This window comes from Neolamprologus multifasciatus, chromosome 19, assembly GCF_963576455.1.
Source record: "Neolamprologus multifasciatus chromosome 19, fNeoMul1.2, whole genome shotgun sequence".
Lineage (NCBI taxonomy): Eukaryota > Metazoa > Chordata > Actinopteri > Cichliformes > Cichlidae > Neolamprologus > Neolamprologus multifasciatus.
Window position 1 is genome coordinate 18660735 of NC_140457.1, and position 20642 is coordinate 18681376.

The 20642-nt window shown below is 39.4% G+C and overlaps 1 protein-coding gene across 1 annotated transcript in view; it reads right to left on the minus strand.

The window, feature by feature from the left end:
• Positions 1 to 7100: 7100 nt before the first annotated feature.
• Positions 7101 to 20642, minus strand: part of ppm1aa (protein phosphatase, Mg2+/Mn2+ dependent, 1Aa) — a 34466-nt gene continuing 20924 nt past the window's right edge. The window contains exon 6 of the mRNA XM_085143282.1: positions 7101 to 19989. Within this exon, the coding sequence (XP_084999408.1) occupies positions 19954 to 19989 (36 nt within the window). The 3' untranslated portion in view covers positions 7101 to 19953. The remainder of the gene's footprint in view (positions 19990 to 20642) is intronic.

The following is a 20642-nucleotide window of genomic DNA, read 5'->3' on the forward strand; positions in this document are numbered from 1 at the left end:
CACGAACGCACAAACTTCAGGCTATTTCAGCTTTCTATATATTAGAGTTGGTAAATCCCTCTTGTTAATGCGGTGCAAGCAAATGCAGCTGTAGGTACGCGCTTTCAGACTGAAGAGGTGTCAGACTTATGGCCCGCGGGTTATAACCGGCCGCCAAACGATTCAGTCTGACCTATTGGATAGTTTTGTAAAGAGTGATAATTGCAGTTATTAAAAATTAATTGTTGTATAATAAAATGCACTGATATTCTTGCTGTGGCGATACCACCATTATTGCATATTGTGTGAATCAGTTTAAGCATTTGTGAATGTGCTGTTTAAACGTTTAAGTGAGATACTATTTGCAAAATATTTTACATATAACAGTGTTGTAGCTTTTTTCTGTAAACGGCACTTGCAGTGATAGCAGACTGACTAAATCTGGACATATTGTTCAAACTGCACTGACTTTTCTGTTTTTTTCAGCTGTTCATCATCTGTCTGTGAAAGGATGTTTCATTAAAGGTGAACATTTTCACAGTGCAGTGTGAGCCTACTTCTTTTCACTAAAAGAAAAGGGGGTGGAGGCTTTTAAGATGCTTTTTCCAAAAACTGTCATGCAATGGTTTTACATGTCAGGGCCACCTAAGATCAAATTGAGCTTTTTGTGGCCTATAAACTGAAATGAGTGTGAAAACTTGTTATTTTGTACCTTCTCTACATCTTCTTACTCAAATCCTCAAATGAGAGACTTGGTTCGAGAAGACTGAAAACAATGTGGTGAGGTATAGGATGAGTCAAGCAAATTAGAGTAGCACCTAGTAATAAAATTCAGCTGTGACCTAAATTGAATGACTACAAATTTAATTCGGAAAGTTGCAAATAAAACTTGTCCACTGAGACTTTTAACAGGGTTGACTGTTATCTTTTCAACCCGCACATTTTTAAGAAATAAAATAAAGCCACAGTAACCGATTGGAAACCTTTATCATTCTGCACACACTAAAAAATACAACAGTAACCTACTGTAAAGAAGAATAATGGAGGCTTTGTAGCACTTTATCCACAGTGGCTCATTATAAAGCTGCTGTGGCCGTAATTTCAAAAGATTCACTACATTAAAGAGTTTGAGAATATCACTGGCAAAGAGAAACAGCTTGATATATGCATGTTACTCGAAGTGGGTGGCAGCTCCATGACAAACAAGAGCATAAAGAGCACTGCAAGGTGGAGCGATGAATGAGGTGTTTACGATCAGAGATGAGTACATTTACTTTGTGTCATCACTTGCATGTAGCTGGGTCGTAGCTTGCCCTGGGCAGAGGGAGGGAAGGAGTGGGGAATAGTTAGATGCGAACAGGCTGGAAATGACCCAGATTCCCTGGGATCACTGGAGCAGACAAGACACTACAAAAGCCTGTCACCAAGAGCCATCCTGCCACTATCCCATACAGACCTACAGTACCTTTCTCTTTCCATCTGCTCATCATGTCCACAAGCCCTCTGAGATGTAAGCAAACATGTGCACAGGTACACCAAAAATGTTCGTGCCTGCTAAACAAACAAATGCCTGTCTGCATCTGAAATGCATAATATCACCTTTACTTTAAATATGCTCTGATTTGTCTCGCATGGAAACGGCACATTTTAAATCACTTAAACAGCATCAATTGAGAAAACAGAAGGCATTGAGGGAAAGCACTGCCACACAATGATAATGTACACAGCTAATTGCCTGGGCGGGAAGCCGCTTCTGCTTGGCAAAGATGAAGGATGCAAACATTAGTGTGTAGGTTCACAGGCTGCAGTGTTTAGCTGAGCTCTCTCTGCTCGTGACAGACTGTTTTAACTTAGAGTCAGCTGTCCCAGCACAGGATTAACTTTCCAATTAAGACATCATGTCACCAACACAACCAATATACCCGAATGTATTGAGACTTAAAGAGACAACACTTCACTCATATGTTTGCCGTGCCACTACAATGACAGGAGGGTTAAACCAAAGCTCTCAGAGTTGTGTTTTCAAACCCGTTTGCCCCCGGGGCGGCACTAGCTCTTGACGCTGTGTTTAATCTCTGGATTTGTGGTAACAGAGAAGACTTCTTATCCACTGACCCATTGGCCCCGAGTGTATGTAATCCACTGCCTTTCAGTCACACAGCCCAGCTGAAATGAACAGAGGAGAGCCACAATGCTGCAGCAGCCAGTGTTGGAGGCTGTGTACACACACACACACACAGACACACGGCCTCGTCTGTCCTGACACACATACAGCTCTCCCATGCTTTTGTTCCACAGGGCATCTACTACAGAGCTCAGCCATAATACTCTTATTATAACCAATGCACATGACATTTGACCTTATACCCACTAATGCTAGCATACTCTAGCACACGCTATAGAATAAATATTCCACAATGCCATAAAGTCAGAGCGTAGACATGACAGCAGCAAGGAGTATTTGTGTGAGTGTTTCAATGCTACGTAAAGAGTCATTTTACCAACAAAACAGTTCATCATGTCACACAGATGCCAAACAAACACCTTGGTCCAATCGATTTTCTGTTGTGTAAATCTCTGTAGGATTACAAAAGGTTGTACCAACTGTCTGCGGCCTATAGATGTAACTTTATTAAATCCCCCTATTGTCCTGCAGCATAAAATTGAGATCCCATTTACAAGGTTTTTCCAGAACCTTAATATTTCATTCCCACAGTGCGTCGGAAAATCGAAACGTTTTCCCCTTCCTCCTGTCACAAATCTAGGGGAAACACAATTTTTTTTGTCGCAAACAAACAATGCAGTGAGGTACAGTGAGAGCGAACCGCTAATCTTTGGCAGAAAGCCATCAGGAATACCTTGAAACCTACCCTCCACCCCCCCTTTTTTTCTCAAAAACACATTTGCGGAGCATGCTATAGAGTGCATGCAATTGTTACATCCATTCCACTCGTGAATGCAGTCAATTTCTGAGTAGATAAAGGGCTAAATGAAACTAGGGAGAGCGCACAGTGCACACCGCACCGCTTTATATAACCCGCGTTTGTGAGTGTTTGTGTAAGAGGGAGAGTAATAGAGGGCAGAAATTGCAAATGAACAAATGCATGCGTCGCCTATAGCACTCGCACAACTAAATGATTGTGTGTTTGAGGCAGCAGCTAAAATGCCAACCTGGTAATTATGAGCAGTAAAGCCTGCGTGTACACGCGCTTAAGAACAACATGCATGAAACTGAACACAGCAGTAAGTGTCTTTCCATATACATAGCATGCATTAAACTGGCATCCAGTGGTATGCTTTCAATCCCTCCCTTGTTAACTGACACACTAAACTGCAGCCATCAAGTGTAACAGTGAATGAAAGTAAACCGGCCAAATTGTAGTGTTTTCTAAGGTCCAAGGGGCATCGCAAGGGTCCAGTCATCAAACCTGAGTACTGTATGAGAAGATATTTATCAAATGAAAAAGCCTTTTCACTGAATGTACTGCATTGATGTAGCTACAGACAAACCGTCAAGACAGGTGGGTTGGCTGAAAGCTTGGTCTTTAGACCTTCCTCTGCAGCCACCCACACACTCTTTCTCCCTTTATCTATTTTATTCAATAACAAACTTTACAATACTCCAGGCTTGGAACAGGAAAAAAAAGAGCACTCTGTTTTTACATCTCAATGATCACAAATTAGCCTATTATTTAATACTATTATGAGGACGCTATATTCTAACTGAGACTGTAAAACCATTATTCTGAGCATTATATGAGGGACATTGCTATTAAAAACAAGCTTCTAAAAATAGTTTTCTAATTATTTTTGTCTCTAAAGGCATCCAACAAACCTCCTCCTTGGTTCCTGTTGTCTGATAAGGGTCCCCAAGGGTCCTCTCGCTCCTTTCTTTGGTTGGTGGGGATGGTGGTCACCCTCTCAAAAAAAATAATAAAATAAAATACATTAAAAAAAACTCTGTCCATGTCATAGGATCTTGACGACACCCAGAGGTGACAGGAGTCAAAACTCATCACGCTCAGGAGGACCTCTGGCGCTAGGGAGCTACATGATGCGTGAGTCAGGGCAGAGGTCACAACGCCGCAGCCATGCCGCCTGGGCCTCACCTCCACTTCACATTGTCTAAGAGCCTCTGCTCCTCCAAGTCAAAATAGACACACACACACACTGTCAATATACTTTGCTCTTTTGTCTGCACTATCACAGCTTTTTCAGAAGTGACCTTTACACATATCTCTTTAGGATGCGTGCGACTTAACGTGTTGTATGCGAGTAGAAAATATGCTTTTATTAAAAATATCCGCTACAAACACTTCATTCTTGTACAAACATGGCGTGCCAGATTGCCTTCATACATTTATTTGTTTGCCTTCTCATAATGACTACCTACACACATCCAGGCACTGAGAGAAAACTCAGAAGAATGAATCATACTGAGCTCCATGCAGTGGCTTCACCCTGAGGTTACAATTGCTTTGTAGTAAAGGGTACACTCGTTACTACGATGATCAAAAAGACATCTTTAATTTGATTAGTTTCTATAAAACACAATTGTTTCTTTGACACAGTATTTATCAGTGCCAATCGTAGAAGAGCAGCCATCTGTGAAGCTTGCTTCAGAAAAAAGAGATTCAGCATATAATGTGGCACAATTGCACTCACGGTCTCTTAGAAAGTGAGATGTTCTCATTGGCTAAGGTTATTATTTTCTAATCAATTCACCATTTAAATGAAATATAAAATAATAGCAGCAATTATCAAACAGGCTGGTTTATTATAAAAATGATACATACTGCTTAGAGATTTGAATGAAAGTGCATATTTTAAAGTTGGAATGTCCATTAAGCCTGCACTGGATCAAAGCGTGGATGCAATAATCTGCCTTCTAAAGAGTCCAGGAGTTGTCTGCAGTACAAGAAGCAGTGACCAGGGATATCCTGGATTTCCAGACTCTTAATATCTGTCAGCTGTGCTTTATTGATGGCTTATGTCAAATGCCATTCTGACAGAGCTCATTAGGATGAAGGGGATCATCTAGGTAGAGGCAGGAGAAGGCAGAGCTGGCGAGCTGCCTGATCACTGTGTGCACAAAGCTCACCGCACTACCTAGAGGGTGATGTCTCTGACAGAAGTTAGCTGACAGGGCTGCATGTGTGTGTGTGTGTGTGTGTGTGTGTTAGCGAGTGAGAGATGCACAGAGGTGGGTGAGGGGGAGCACTGGGGTGCAAAAACAAAGTATATGTGTATGTGTTGATGTCATTGCCTGAGTTACCGGGTGTCACTGAGCAGGTCCCTGTTTGCTTGATGCCAGGCCTCCAAACATAACTGACAGGCTGAGAGTCATCTCGCTTTCGCCACTCACAAATACTCAAATATTTATCCATGTACAGCCCTTTCAGTGCACTGCGTGGCATCAGCAGTCTTGTGCTACAAGGACAAGGCCCTGTGGAGACTTCGGAGACCTTGAGAAGATGAGTCAAATAATTTCTTCACTGGTTCCCGCTCTTGTCCGCTCCACAGTAAATATAACAGCCTCCAATAGTCTTTAAAAAAGACACTAAGATTACTTTTTATTTGCAGGTGAGCCATCGCTCTTATTATGCTTCTCATATCAGAAAAAGCACATTTTACACATCCCCATTCAGTGATTACTCTTTAATAGGCAGCAGCCTGCGTCTAATACTACCCTAAACAGCTGAATCCATATTTGCTATGGCCAGCAGCATTGCTGATGAGCTCAGACTGTTATGTGACATCTTAATATAATGATTAAAAATGCATGTTAGGAGGCCAAGCAGAGGGGTGCTCTGGGTGCTCCTGCCAGGGAAGATTAAATCATATACTTAACAGGCATGCTGGGGATTCGGGTCAATGTAAATGAGCGAACTGTAAAACATAAAATTCAGCAGTGGGTTTTCTAACAAGCAAAGTGATAAGATCAGAGGAAAGAAGAGGACGATGATCAATAAAAAGTCTGGCTGTTAGCCTGCGCACGGTGAGCTCTAGTGACAGTGATATAGCAGTGCTAATTCATATCACTGGTGTCTGTTCAAGAAAAAAATTCCACATTTTAAGTCGGATAAAGATTGGATTCATTAGAGGAGGGATACAAATGCTCTTTTTTAAACTCAATTTGTTACGTAACTGTCAAAGAATGTGCCACGAGTTTATTTGGGGTCTCATCAGCATCCAGTTTCATTAACATCCTGCCAAATGGTTTGGCACGCTGCAGCACATCAGCTCTGACAGGAGCAGAGAGGCTGAGCCAGTAAAACACGAGACAGCGTTAATGTCATCTTATCTCTGAAGTTGTTTGTAGCCTGACCGAAAGCAATGCTGGGCCCGCTAATCCCATCAGCCGAAACACATGTCAATACTGGACTGTAGCTGAGCTGCGCGGATCGATAACCTTTGCTCTTTCATTGCCAGCACATGTGATCATACACAGGTGGACACACAAACAGACCCTCAATTTAAAAAGAGGACTGCAGGCATTCATTTAAACTTGAACACTAAGTGCAACCTGTTAAATTCCAGAAATATGAATTTACAGTGAAAACTGTCATAGTTATTTAGTCAAAGAGGGAAAATTATGTTAACTCACACATTTTGTGTTGTTATTTAAAAATTACAATTAAAGTATAATTGATTGAATATTTATATAATTATTTTTTACAGTAATATTTATTGTATTATTAATACTGACATTTAATGCTGGCCTTATTACATGCCCACATTTAACAAAATAAAACCCACACTGATAAGTCATAATTGAGCAAATAGTTGCGATGGTTACTTAATGTTGCAATTTTTGATCTGTTCAGTTTATAATAAAACATTCCAAACGAGCATTTCACTGAGTCATCCAGTTCATTCAGCAGGCTAATTTAAAAAAATATAATCACCAAATTTACTAAAGTATTTGATCACACGGCAAAAATTACTTTTCACTGCTTTCACTTAGTTATTTTGCTAATGTAAGCTACAACGGAGGTATTTTACCATCCAATGTAAAGCCTATATCTCGTTCCTGGCAATTAGTCAGCCTCCAACATATAAAGCGATGCTATTGTATACAGTATCTTTCCTTTTTTTTTTTTTCTTTTTTTTTTGATACCTTGGTGGGTTCCTGAGAGTTTTTAGCATCACCATTTACAATGTTCCAAATGCTTTTAGAAACACTGACTGTCACGGCCTTGTGCTGAATAATACAGCTTTAGAGAGAGCAAGGGAATTTTCCTCAGGGCACAGGTGTGCTCTGATAGTCTCATAAGCCCCCGGCAGCACAAAGAAAGATAGCTGCTTTCTTGGTGAAAAGGAATATGGAGGCACAAGGTGGAGAAACAGATCAACAATGGCTTCTTCGTTTGGGTGTATTTGGTTTTGACCTTCAGACAGAGCTTCAAATAAATGCAACACCGAGGGGGAAATCAAAAATCCCGATGACCCTGAATCTCTACACCCTACGCGGGCCTGGAATGAATATGTGATGTTGAAAGATGTAATACATTTTCAAAAAAGCAGAGAGACGACGTGTGCGGGTAAGGCCTCTCCAGAACTGGCAGCACCAGCAGCCGCAGTCACTTCTTTTCATGTATTCATACACTTGAACACAGAAGTGCTGCAAACATAAACCTATAAATGACGATTTAAAAAAAGCATAAGCATCGTTCCAGTAATGCGTACCTAAATGTACACGTGTTAATTGTCTTAACTAATCTTTTGCATAAGCTTAAATTGATCATGACAGTATAGATATAGACATGTATTCTACATTTCAGTCTTTTCCACATAACTTTTGCTCATAACTTCTGTCTGCAGATGTGGCTGGATGGGACTGAGATGCTTGACGAGCAGTGATGGAGTTGACAAAGTAAGTAGTCAGACTGCTAGGTCAGGCATTCAGGAGAAAGGCAAGACACTTATGGAATGAGAGGTGAAGCTGAGGGAAGTGTTTGCTCAGGAAAATTCAATGAATCTGTCAAACAAAAGCAATAAAAAAAACTGTAATATGGGTTTTAGAAGAGAATATAGATATGTATATGGGAGAAGGTGATAGCTTCATGCATATATACACAGCAAATATCTCAAGAGTGTGCTTGGGAGAAATATCAGCATTTCAAATGGCAAATCTCCCAAGCAGGGATGCCTACAGGGAGGTGGGGGCTCAGAGAAATCCTGCCTGTCCTTGTGTGTCACTTACCAGCCACAGGAAAAGACTTTTTTTTTTTTTTTTTTGCTGATAGCGCAAAGTGTCTGCATGAGGCTAATGCTTTATGTCAGATTCTATACTAACTGGCACATTAGAAAGAGAGGATCCACCTTTACTTTCCCCCATAAAAGCATTTTCCTTTTGCTACAACACTCAACCGCAGTAAGGGTTTTTTTTTTAAGTATCGACACAGTTGAGAAGCTGATGACTAGGTTCTTAGTAGGTAGTAGAAGGGTATTGTAAAATCCTCTGCCATTCGCCCTGTTTTGTGTATTTTCTCTCCGTTTTATTATCTGCACTTCAGCAATGAGGAGAGCTAGACAAGTGAATTGATGGGAGGGTGGAGCGGGGTAGAGGGTTTGGGAGACGGCGTGGGGGGTGGAAGGGGTGGAGGGGAGACGAGGTAAGGAAGAAAAACAAAACAAAAACAGACAAGGAGTGCCAGGCTCTGGAAACTGGCATGCTGCAGTTGTATGTCAGTCACCTAGCAACAAGTCCTCCCCATCACTTACCCCCCGCTTCCCCATCTCCCGCTGCGCTCTCTAATTCAACAAATCTGCTGAGAATGTATGGTTGCTCCTCTAACAAAACGTATTCTGTGCTGGCGGCTAAGGATGTGGGCCTCCACTGAACACACCACTCAGCTGCCCATTGACCACCGGGGCCTTTCTCTGCACACACTAAGGAGTAAGGGACAAAGACCCTGAAAGCAGGGGCAGCTCCACAGAGAAAACATTTGCTTGTAATTGTGTTTGACTGCATAATGAAAATGATGTTCTTTTTTAATTTGGGCTTGTTAAGGCCACAACTATTTTCCTCTGGTCACCTGATTATTATAAAGAACCAAACCCTCACTTGCCCTATGGGACGCAGAGGGGGGAAATATTGAAAACGGTCCAAAGACCTCCCCACTCTTTACTTTAACCCCTCTTGTGTTTCGAGTGTTCACTGGTAAAAACATAAATATGTAGACTCTGTTCATTACAGGATGGGAGCGTATGCTAGAATGAGTTCCCCTCTTTTCTTTTTTCCCTTCCTTCTAGAGAAAGGATAATAACAGCGAGGCACACATAGGTGCGCACACATACACAAATGGGAGCGCAGCCATGCTTGCCCTGAGTTGTGAAGCTTTGAGAAGGTTAGCATTCCTGGTCCTACTTCAGTGAAACAGACCATTAGTGGGAGCATCGGGCTAGCACCCAAAAGAGTGCTTCAATGGGCACATTCACATCCAGTGATTATTTGCACTTTTTAGCCCCCAATTTCCTGTTTTATTTATGTGTGCGTTTCCACATTCATTTGGCTTTCCTCTTTTTCTGCTCACTACTCTCCAGTGGCAAAGGTGAGGAGCATTCAGGTGAATGTTCAGGCTCAGATAGAGAACATTTACGACAGCTTTTGGTTTAATTATTGTTTATGAAGGCTGCATGACACTATATTTCTGTATTTTATTAAAATAAATAAATAAATTATTTGAACACTATTATGTCCTTTTTTTCACCTGGCCGTGTTACATATGATTTATGTCAGAGAATCTTACGCATCTTTGAATCCCTGAAGGTTTCCATTCAGCCTCCCTATGGACATTTATTCAGTGATTTAATTGATTCGAGCCAGGGTCCTGTATTCACAGTCATCCCCAGGAAACTCCTTGGTAAAGCATAAGTCTTCTAAGAGGTCACAGGTAAGAAAAATAAAGGGCTGACCTCTGCTCACTGATATTCAAGCATATATACTAGTTTTCTGCCCTGCAGGCCTGACTGCAACGTTGGCTCGGGTGACCGTGACGGTGGCCTTCCTAACAAACTGCAACACCCTCTGAGGTCGCACCTTTCTGCAAGTGCAACCTCAGAGTCATCTTTGTTATTGAATCTCACAGCGTTTATAGAATTAGGTGGATTATGAGAACATCCTCCGGTGTGCTTTTATAATCCCTCCAGGCACAGCTAACGATTAATGTGGCTTTCACTGCTCTCCTGATTATTTTCACGTATACGATCAAAGATTTGAACTAGAAAAGTCATTATTAAAACTAATGCACCCTAATGCACCAACACTGCTATTAATTGTGTCTTCAGTCGGTGCACTAATATCAGTGAGGCTATACTAATTACTAAACGCATCTTTCAGTAAAACACAATAATTGTCCCCTCAGTTTCAACAACAACTGAACATTACAAGCTTTAAAGTACTGCGGCACTTTCATCTTACACTGTGACATACATAAATACACATTACACATAAAAAGGAGAAATGCTAAATGCCCGACAAATCAAAGTGCTTTATTATATCCTGTAAATGTCCTATTACCATAAAGCAGTCCACCTCAATGAGCGCTGAATTACACTGAATTGCTTTTTGGAGCTAGCAGTATTAAAAGGATTACCATACTGGCATAGAATACAGCAAATCTAATCTATGCAATATGCAGATTTGATGCTTGGCAGAACATCAATATTCAACTCATTTAATCATTTTAATTTTGGTCATTTTTCAAGTAATAATGCTAAATATTACTCTGGGTCTCGATTCTAAAATGTGATCATTTCCTTTTATATCAGTGTAGTTAAACAATTTAAAGTTTTAGCCAGGTAAAACAAGAAATCCGAACAAATCACCCCATTCCTTAAAATCAATATCAGGGGCTTTTTGTGTTTCCTTTTTTTAAGAATGACATTTTAGGGATTATCCATGCAAATAACTGCCAGATTAAATGATCCTGAAAATAAGTGTTAAACTAGACAACACCTAAGCCTAATTTTGATCAAATGATGAGATAAATTTCCTCCTCAAGGTGGCAGCCCTTTGAGATTCAAAGCAAATCTCCTCTGTCCTCCTAACTTGTTGTTGGGACCGAGCAGGTGTAAAGACTGAATAGTCTGAGGGGTCAGATGGGACTGACTTACGTCGAAGGATCCTGTCAGCCTGGAGTGGCTAGAGGGTCTGCGGTAACACCCCTCCCACTGAAGATTAACAAGTTTCAGCGCCACATTGACGAGGCTCTGCTTCATTTATTGTGTTTTTCCCCCCTAAGTGTCAACAAGTGAGCATGTCTGTCTGTGTGTATTTTCAGGACTTTCACCATAAGGACCCCACCTTTGACACCAATTAAAGAGATTATGTCTTAAGATGAGAGGAAAGCTATAGTTGTGTGTTACGGCAAGTGATTGCTTTTGACAAGGTCAAAGGGTACTGTGCAACAGTGCGTGACCCCAACAGGGCGGAGATGGGAGCAAAGAAAAAGAGAATAATTACTTTTTTAGACACTGAGACGTATTAATGTAACAGTGACAAATACTTGGCCTGGAAAGTATGAACAGCAGTATGCTATAGGGGCAATAAAAAAACAGTAATGAACTATTTCTGAGGGCTTATAGCAGCAGCTCTCTTCTCAAATAGCCTTTACACATCAGCATAAGAAGACTAGAATTGCAAAAATTATTAGTTTTATTTCAGAAAGAATGGCAGTGACTTTATACATCTTTATCATAATTTGCTTTAGCTTCAAATAATGCTCCAGAGTGCAGAATATCACACCCTGCACACTGAAGAAAATTGATCAAATTGTACTGGCACGGGTTTTGAAGCAGCAGGTAGACTAATGCATTTGCTGTAGCAGCTGAAAATGTGTCATGTACTCCTCACGTAGATATGAAAACTCATCTGGTACCTTATTCATACCAAGCGTGCAAAAATGACCATCGTGTAACAGAAACTGTAAATAGCATTGTCACACTGCTTTTCCATTTGCCAAAGAAATCAGTGAAGTACAAATGAAGCTAAACTTGACTTGCTATGAATAAAACAGGCAGCTCTGATTCTCCAAAGACAACAGATAGGGCTGGTTAATAGATTATTTAACCTCTGTTATGCGCTGTGATCTCCCTCCTTAATGATTTGTGTTTGTGTGTTTTTTTTTTACCTTTCTTATTGCAGTCACTAACGCTTTTTTGTATTTAAAAAAATGTGCTTAATGTTTTGTTTTGCTTAATTTCTATCTAAAGTTTTCTTATTATGATTATGCAATTTCTCCCAGAGGTTTTACGACAGCCTTAAAGTGTGGAAAATGAACATCATCATTAATAAACTAGCTTAAATAATCGATAAGACGCGGATGTTCATTGTATTTGCGTGGGCTGTTAATTTTTATGACTTCCACGGAATCATTTTTGTTATTTAAGAAAGTAGTATTCTTATTATTGATTAGAAATAAAAAGCTTTCGGGATATTTTATAATGAAAAACATTTTTTAGCTAGGTTATTTATTTATGTAGTACCTTTTAAATGAATGAAAATAAATTATAAAACTGTAGGACATTATTATAAAATGATGGTAACACTTTATAAAAATTTTCCAAGTCTGTAATGGCGTTTTTACTTTACAGCTGTCTAGTTTTATGAAAGTGTGACAACGACGATAAGATGTTATAAAAATGTAGCCCAACCATCTAATTTCTTCTTTAAATATGCAACAGAGGAAAACAACTATATAAGCTTGACAAGCAAAAGAAAAAAATCATTGTTGTGTAATTAACTTTTAAAGAGTCTTAAAGTCAGAGCACCTTGAGGAGCTGTGTGCTGCAAAGCCTGTGTGCTAGCTAAGATCATTTCAGAGAGTTTTTAATAGTTTCCGATGTCCTACCTTGATGTGGAGGGCAGGTTCATCCTGACTCAAGTTTTGAGCCAACAGGAGGAAACTCATCGGCCTCCTCCTCCCCGTCTGTACTCCCCCCACCTCCTCCTTCTTCTTGTTGTTGTGTGTTTTCATGTTAATTGGCAGCAGTTGAACTGTGAGCCGTAAATCAAGAAGTGCACAGTGTATTAATGAGTCGGACCACCCAGGAAATCTATTTTCTCCGAACTTTCTTAGCGGACAATAAGAGGATACTCGAGTCTGCCATGCTCCGAAAACCATGAATGAACATTCACAAGAGCAGTGCTCCCCTGCTGCCACGTTTCAGCTAATGGCTGCTATAAGTATTTCCTAAAAAAAAAAAAAAAAAGTGAAGTATTGCAAACAATAACAAATCATTTGTGGAGGGGGGTTATATGTATTTTTATACTTGAGCTTGGAATCAATTAAAAGCCCTTCATTTCTGAGAAAAAGTCCTTTATAACTCTGTTAAAGGTTTGAGCATTTTGCAGATTATTTCACCCATAATAACTTTTTTTTTCTAATATAGAGGAGTAGTTATTAATGCCAAAATTTTGCAGAAAAGTCAACTTATGGCAGGCTTTATGCAAAATAGAAGGAACGACATTTCCCATTACAAGTCCTTTTTCAAAATCCACCTAAAAAAGAAAAAAAAAATCTTACTATAAATAAATGTTTTTTTTTTCTCCATAAGAGTGGATCCTCAGAACTGAAAGCAGTACTATAATTGTCTTCCATTATTAAACCCCACAAAGCTAGACCATTGGCTACTAAAATACCAAGGTTAGTCTTGATTAAATGTCTTTCCAGGGCACAAAAAGCATGTTTTACATAAAACATCCTTCAAGGGGATTAAAGTATGATGTTGGAAAAAATATATATAAAATATTGCTGATGGCAAGGCCAAGCATCCCATCTCTCAAATGAAAGGTATCAAAGAGATTAAAGAAAAACCATTACAAATCAACATACCACTAATATGCCTGCATCTGCCCTATTACCCCCTCCCTTTCCTCCCCCTCCTCCTTCTCCCCGATTCAAGTCACAGCAGCAAGAAAAAGCTGCAACTTTAATCTTTACTCAAAGTACATTTTTAAGATTGACATGAATGGTTATTAGTGCATATGCAGTACTTTACCATTTTCCGTTTTGGTGACAGGCATTCATTGTAAAACACAAGTTTCAGAGTCTTTTAGAAGCAGCTTACAGGCTAAGGGCTGTTTGACAAAGGGCTCTTTCTGTAGGTCTCTTACATAAAAACAGCCTGTGAAGGTGAATATTAACTATAGGTTGATTCTACCCTTACAGTTTACTTGAAGCTTTTTTGATCTTTTAACGTTAACCGTTATCAGAGCAAACAAGTCCAGTTAATTCAGCTGGTATAAATGCTTCCACACAACCAGCTGCATCAAGGCTTCCCTCTCTTCTTTCCTCTGCTGAGCAAGGAAATCCTCCTGCAGGCTGAATGCCCCTTACTGGCGACTTTTGTTCTCTCACACTTACCCCACACACTCCAAATGTAACATCCTTCTTGCTGAGAGAGAGAAAAAAAACTATTTCCTCTCACACCTGTTGATGAATTGTGTTAGTGTACAAGGCTCAGACCGAGCTGTAACACGTGTCTTTATACAAACTGCACATGCCCAAAATAGTAGTTTCCTCACATGGGTAGTGGTGAATAGGGAAACCCTTTTCACAACAGCAAAGAGGCTTGAGGCCAAATTACAGTAATCGCCATTGACAAACAGAAAATAATTCCCAGTTTGGGCAGAAAAGTCATAAGATGCCTTAATAACCTTAGCAGAGGGGAAAAAAGAAGCTGTTTGTGCTTTGTGGGTGAATGGTGCTGAATCCATGCAGTCTCATTATGCTAAGAATATAGAAGAACAATATAGGAAGCCAGCTTTTTTCAAGTGCGTCTTCATGTTAGCTGCAGTTTTCACAATTTCAGAAAAAATATATGATATAAACCTGGAGGAATGGCTTTTACAAACATACCGCAGCTGTGTGTGTTCAAGTAAACTACTTAGATACCATGGAGCACGAGTAATATCAACTTTTCTTCTGGGCAAAAGTCAAGGAAATCTGAGAAAGCTTCTTGTCTAATTAAAAAGGAAAAAACTGTTTTTCTTGCTTGTTTTTTTAAAAAACAGTATTAAGCTTTATCTTGGTATAATGATAATATAGCAGCTACGAATGACACACTGAAGAAAAAGAAACAAAAGTAAAGGCAATGTTTTGTTTATTTCTAGGAAATTAATGAAATGTATAGACTCCTCTTTATGATTCTGTTGCCAATTCCAACTAAAAGAGTACTGAAAAGAACACACGGTATGAAACTACAACTATGCTGTGACCTTACTATTCAGGAAAAAGAATCATACTGACATACATGCAGTCATCAGTTATAGAAAACTATATAGGCTGAAACCAGTATGGGTTATTCAGCAATTTCATATTCAGCATTTGGATCAGCTTTTATTCTCTCACCATGAAGCTGATTAATCTTAACAAATAGAGAGAATTTCTCCATCACCTGCTTTCAAAGGCAGGAGTTGGAGCTCTCGATAAATACACTTTATGTGATTTTTGAAAGAAAGTGCACCGTTTTTTGTTGCCAAAAAATAAAAATCTGATGATAATGTGGATTCAACTGGGCTTTTTAAAATTTTAAAGCCTAAAAAGCCATAGAAACTGTGTGGGAGTGATATCAATTCATCCAATAGCTAAATAAGAAATAAAATAAAACTATTCAGATCATTGACAAGTTAGGCAGCAAAAGTCTTAAATGCTTACTTTGAAAACATGCACGTTTGTCGCCAGGCTGCTCACCTCCTGACCTCTTCCATTCTTGTGAAAAAAAAGCTTTGTGTTACGTATTCATGTTTCTTCAGAAAAAGAAGAGCAGCAAGGTGAGAGATGATGCCCAAGAAAGCAGGGGCGCGTAACCACTCGTGTGTCACATAACATAACTCTGTGCTGACGTAGGACTAACTGCTACAGACGCTTACAATGGTTTTCACACAACAGAACACAACACACAATGGAGAGCAACAGTTCAAGGTTTTAATTATGGACACAGATTCAGACAGAACATTATGTGACTGTGATTTGTTCCTATCAGATCTTCAGGCCTTGATTTTGACCAGAAGATACAACATAGTTCAATACAGTACAGTACAGCTTTAAGTTTTGGATTTAAGTGTTGATCCATAGGCTGTGTTGGTTAAATGATCTGTGGTCGTACAAGCAGGAACAGAAGTGTTTGGGTCCGTCGCTCAGGAAAGATTCAGCCTTTAAATCAGCACCTTAGCTCAGCACCACTGTTGGTTTAGGTGAAGTTTAATGATGGACCAAGAAAAAATGAGAAGCACAAACCCTAGCAAGTTTAGGTAGAGGAAATATGCTTTATTAAAACAAACCTCCACAAATCAAAATATGCAAAATAGTCTGCGATGGCGGACCTCGCTGAGCTGTTGCACCTGATTGCTTCAAAGGAAGCATGCCCCCAACAGGAGCACAGAGTATTGCAAAATATGTTGACTACTCCCAGTCAGCCGTGTTTAACATTTGGACCAAGCAGAAACTAAATTGAAAGGCTATAAAATATATATCTGGAAATTTCACACATATAAAAGATGTAAGCGCAAACAAACAGATTCTCCTCTACTCGTTTATGCTACGGGGTCATGTTAGCTAAAGTTCCAGAGGAGATGGCAAGCTTTACCTCTACAGTAAATGCACAGATGGACAATTACATTTTGGACATTTTTCTCATTTCCCTGAGCAAAGAGCCTTAAAGCTTTTCATCAGGAAAGGCATAACGGCTCAATAACACAGCCAGCAAACAGTCCAGATCTCAACTTCAGTAAAAATTTAAGGTGGAAATTGAAGAATAGTGAATTTGCCCACCCACCATAAAACCCTGAATGGTTGCAACAAAGTTCAATTTCCGGGATTCAATTTTTTTTCACCCCAACATCAAATTAATCTACTTGCTCACCATTTCACACCATTTTAGACAAAGCTGAATGGCAAAACCAACATACTGGATTTCCTTCTTGAAAGACTTGTATAATCATTTCCATTGTTTCAACTGACAGCTCTCTTGTTAGAGCCATGCTTCCTTTCATTACATCAAGCGCAACAACTCACTGTGGTCTGCAAACACTCTCTTTTAACTGCAGACTCTTTTGCAGATTTAGATTTGTCTATATTTGTTTTAGAGAAAAAAAATTAAAAGATGTTCCGACTGTTTTTCATTTACTGGATTTGGGGAAAAATGTGTCATTAACTAAAATAACTATATTTATTCAGAGTAAATTTCATGCATCAAGAATGTTCAGTTATTGATCAAAAAGGAAAAGTTTGGTGATTTGTTTAATCGTTACTAGTAAAAACAGTCAAGTGAGCATCTTCTAAGTGTGTTGATTGCATCATTTTTGCCAGGGGTTGTACAGCTCATGTGATTCCTCTCTATCAGCAACATGTATTTAGGGCTTTAAAACATAAAGCCCCTATAAACGCCTGTTAACATTCAACATAAAGGCAATTTCAAAATCACCTTCGCTGAATACACTGTTGGCATAGAAACAGTAACTTGTCAACACTGGTCCAGTGGAAAAGCTGCAAGAGTTGACCCTGCTGCTTTGTAGACTTACAGTGAATATTACTGCTGTGACTCCATTTACTGGCCTGGTTCCTTTAAAAATGGGATTTACTACTTCTAGTCCATGATGTAAAGGGGAAAAAAATCCTGACTAAGCTAATCAGAAACAAAACTTGTATGCAAAGGCAAAAGCACCAAAAGTAAACAATTTAGTAGCAAACTAAGAGGAGTTTTACAGTTTAGTAGCTGCAAGCAGGGGCAATACTTCAAGAGCCAGATACAGTTGTGGTCAGAAGTTTACCCAGACTCATCAGGGGTAAACTTGATGAGTCTAAAGCACAAAATTAAAGTAATTTTGTGCTTTAATGGTTTCCTTGAGCTGTTGTTTTTCCAGGTGGAATAATTGTACAGCATATATCTTTAGTGACTTTAAAAAACAAGAATTGGGTGTACAAGTTTGACCCCAGGTGTATCTCTCTAATACACCTGCGGTCAGAATTTCACATATAGGTTCAAATATATAAGCACATTTGCAGTAATATTTGGTTAAATATTCCTTAGCAAGCGGCACCTTGATCAGATGGTTTTTGTAGCCATCAACAAGCTTCTGGTATAATCCGGGCAGGATATTTGACCACTCCTCTTGGCAGAAATAGCCATTTATTTAAATTTGTTAGTTCCCTGAGACGGAGCTGGATTGATGCATAGTACAGAAATTTTCAATCGGGTGAGCCTGGAATTTGGAAAGGCCATTCCAGAAACTAGGCTGCTAATGCTAATGCTAGGCTGCTTTACCCATTACAAAACCAGTCTTGATATATTTCTGGGATCATTGACCTGTTGGAACACCCAATTGTCTACCTGTTGAGTTGAAGTTGAAAAATTTGAAGATAGTACTGCTTGCTTCATTATTCCATCAACTCTGTACAATGTACCAGCACCACTGGCATCAAAACAGCCCCAGAGCATGATGCTATCACTTATATGCTTGATAGCTGGTACAGAGTTTTTATGGTTGAAAGCCTCACCTTTACTCATATAAACATTTACCTGGTGATTTATACAAATAGCTCAATTTTCGTCTTATCTGATCACAAAAATTTCCTCCAGAAGGCGTTTGGCTTGTTCATGTGGGCAGCTACAAATTACAGTTTAGCTTGAAGGTTTTGGAGCAGGAGCTTCTTTCTTGGTCAGCACCCTCTCAGTACAGGTGATGTAAAACTCGGTTCACTGTAGACAGTGATGCTGGTGTTTCCGCATATTTCAATTCATGACAGGCTTGAGCTTTGTTGGTTCCTTGGTTGTTCCTGAAGGTCCTAACCAATTTTTTCTCATCTGAGGGTGATTGATTGAATTTTCCTCCAAACCTTGGCTGGTTTGTGTCAGTGACATATGTGAATAACTTGTACTTATATAAAACTATTTAATTGATGATCCTGGAATCGCCAGTTGTTTAGAAATAGCTCCAAGAGACCTTCCCAACATATGTAAATTCTCTATTTTATCTTCACCGAGTTGCTTGGACTTTCTCACTGCTCTGAATTATGTTCAGTCCGATGAGTGCTGTCAAACAAATCATTTTATGTTGGCAAAGAGAAAGAACCAGCTCTAGTCAATTCTGAATACTAAAGAAAGGCATCATAGAATTTTCAGCACCAGTTATTAAAGATGAGTGTATGTATATATTTGAGCCTCTTTGTTTACAATTTGACTGTATGTGAATTAGAGAAAGTCCAAAATAATTTCAGACTTGTGCACGCAATTCTTATTTTGTTAAAGTCATTAAAGAAGTATGCTGTACAGTCATTTCACCCTGGAAAAAATGGGTCCAATAAATCAATCACCACCTTAGCCTTAGCCATAGCCTTATTCATATTACTCAGTTTTGTCTTAAAACTTGTTATGAGATGTTTTCTAGAAAAGAAGACAAAACTAAACCACTTCAGGTGTTTCCCTTAGTCTGGCTGGCCCTGATGATGCTGTCTTTTATAATTTCATTAAAACCTGTGAACTGAATTTCACAGGTTCATACAGCTCAACTGCCTTTATCTGAGCCTTAGGCCTCTGAAGTGTCCTTGCATACCTGCAATGTCTATTTTGTAGAAAATGTTCCTGTAGTGTGATAACAGAGAACTCAATAATAGAGTTTGAATGACAGCTTTTTTTCATGATTTGCAGACTACAAGAGTAAAACTGGATTTTTTTTCCAGCTATGTTGTTAACATGTCTACGGACCAACTATTTTAAGTTAAAATCCCTCCATAAGAACTTGTGAATTTCCATCTTTGTCTTATACTGTATATAAAATTATACTTACATAACAGTTTGAAAAGACCGGACGCTGAACACGCCGGGAGTGAAACGATGAATGACTACTTGTGTTTTGGAGATGTAAAAGAACATTAAATAAATGATTTAGTGAGGGTGGATAATTACAGTGATCGACAAATGCGTGGCAACTAATGCTTGCTTGACATGTTCTGATTAGCCCTCATTTTAGCTGAAACCACGGAAGAGGAGGATGACTGGGTCCTGGGGGAGGAGAAGAGCAGGATGAAGATGAGGTGAAGTTTATAGACACGGATGAAGTGAAGTGACGACATGCAAGAGGGATGACTCAATCACCCACTGGCTGCATGCTACCAGAGGTCAGACAGCATGCAGAGGAGATGAGGAAAAATGTATGAAAAAGAGACTAAATCCTTGTGACATTATCTGTTTCTTTCTTCTTCTTCTTTTAAGCAATTAATCATTGAGGACCCACTGAGACAGCATGATGACAAGAACCGCATGCTCAGATTTCTATCTTACTGCAGCTCAATGACAGATAGGAGAGCATGCTGGATATGAGAAAATCTCCAGTCAGGTACAAAAAGAACAAATGATATGAATCATGCTGGCATATTTTCACAGTAAAGAGCAATTGGGTCTTACACACATGGAGTGTGGCTGGTATGGATTGACACAAGACAGTGATGGAAGTTTAGGACAAGCTATTATATTTGCTCTTGTCAGGTCTATAATTTTGCTCCCCATATCTGAAAGTTTCCATTCCATGTTGGTCCATTTGAAGATGCATGGTTTGCTTCTGTGAGACAAGCCCACTACCTGATACACTCATTTTGCATAAATCATCACATCTAAAGAGGAACAGACATCAGCAAAGAAACCAGGACATCCATGAT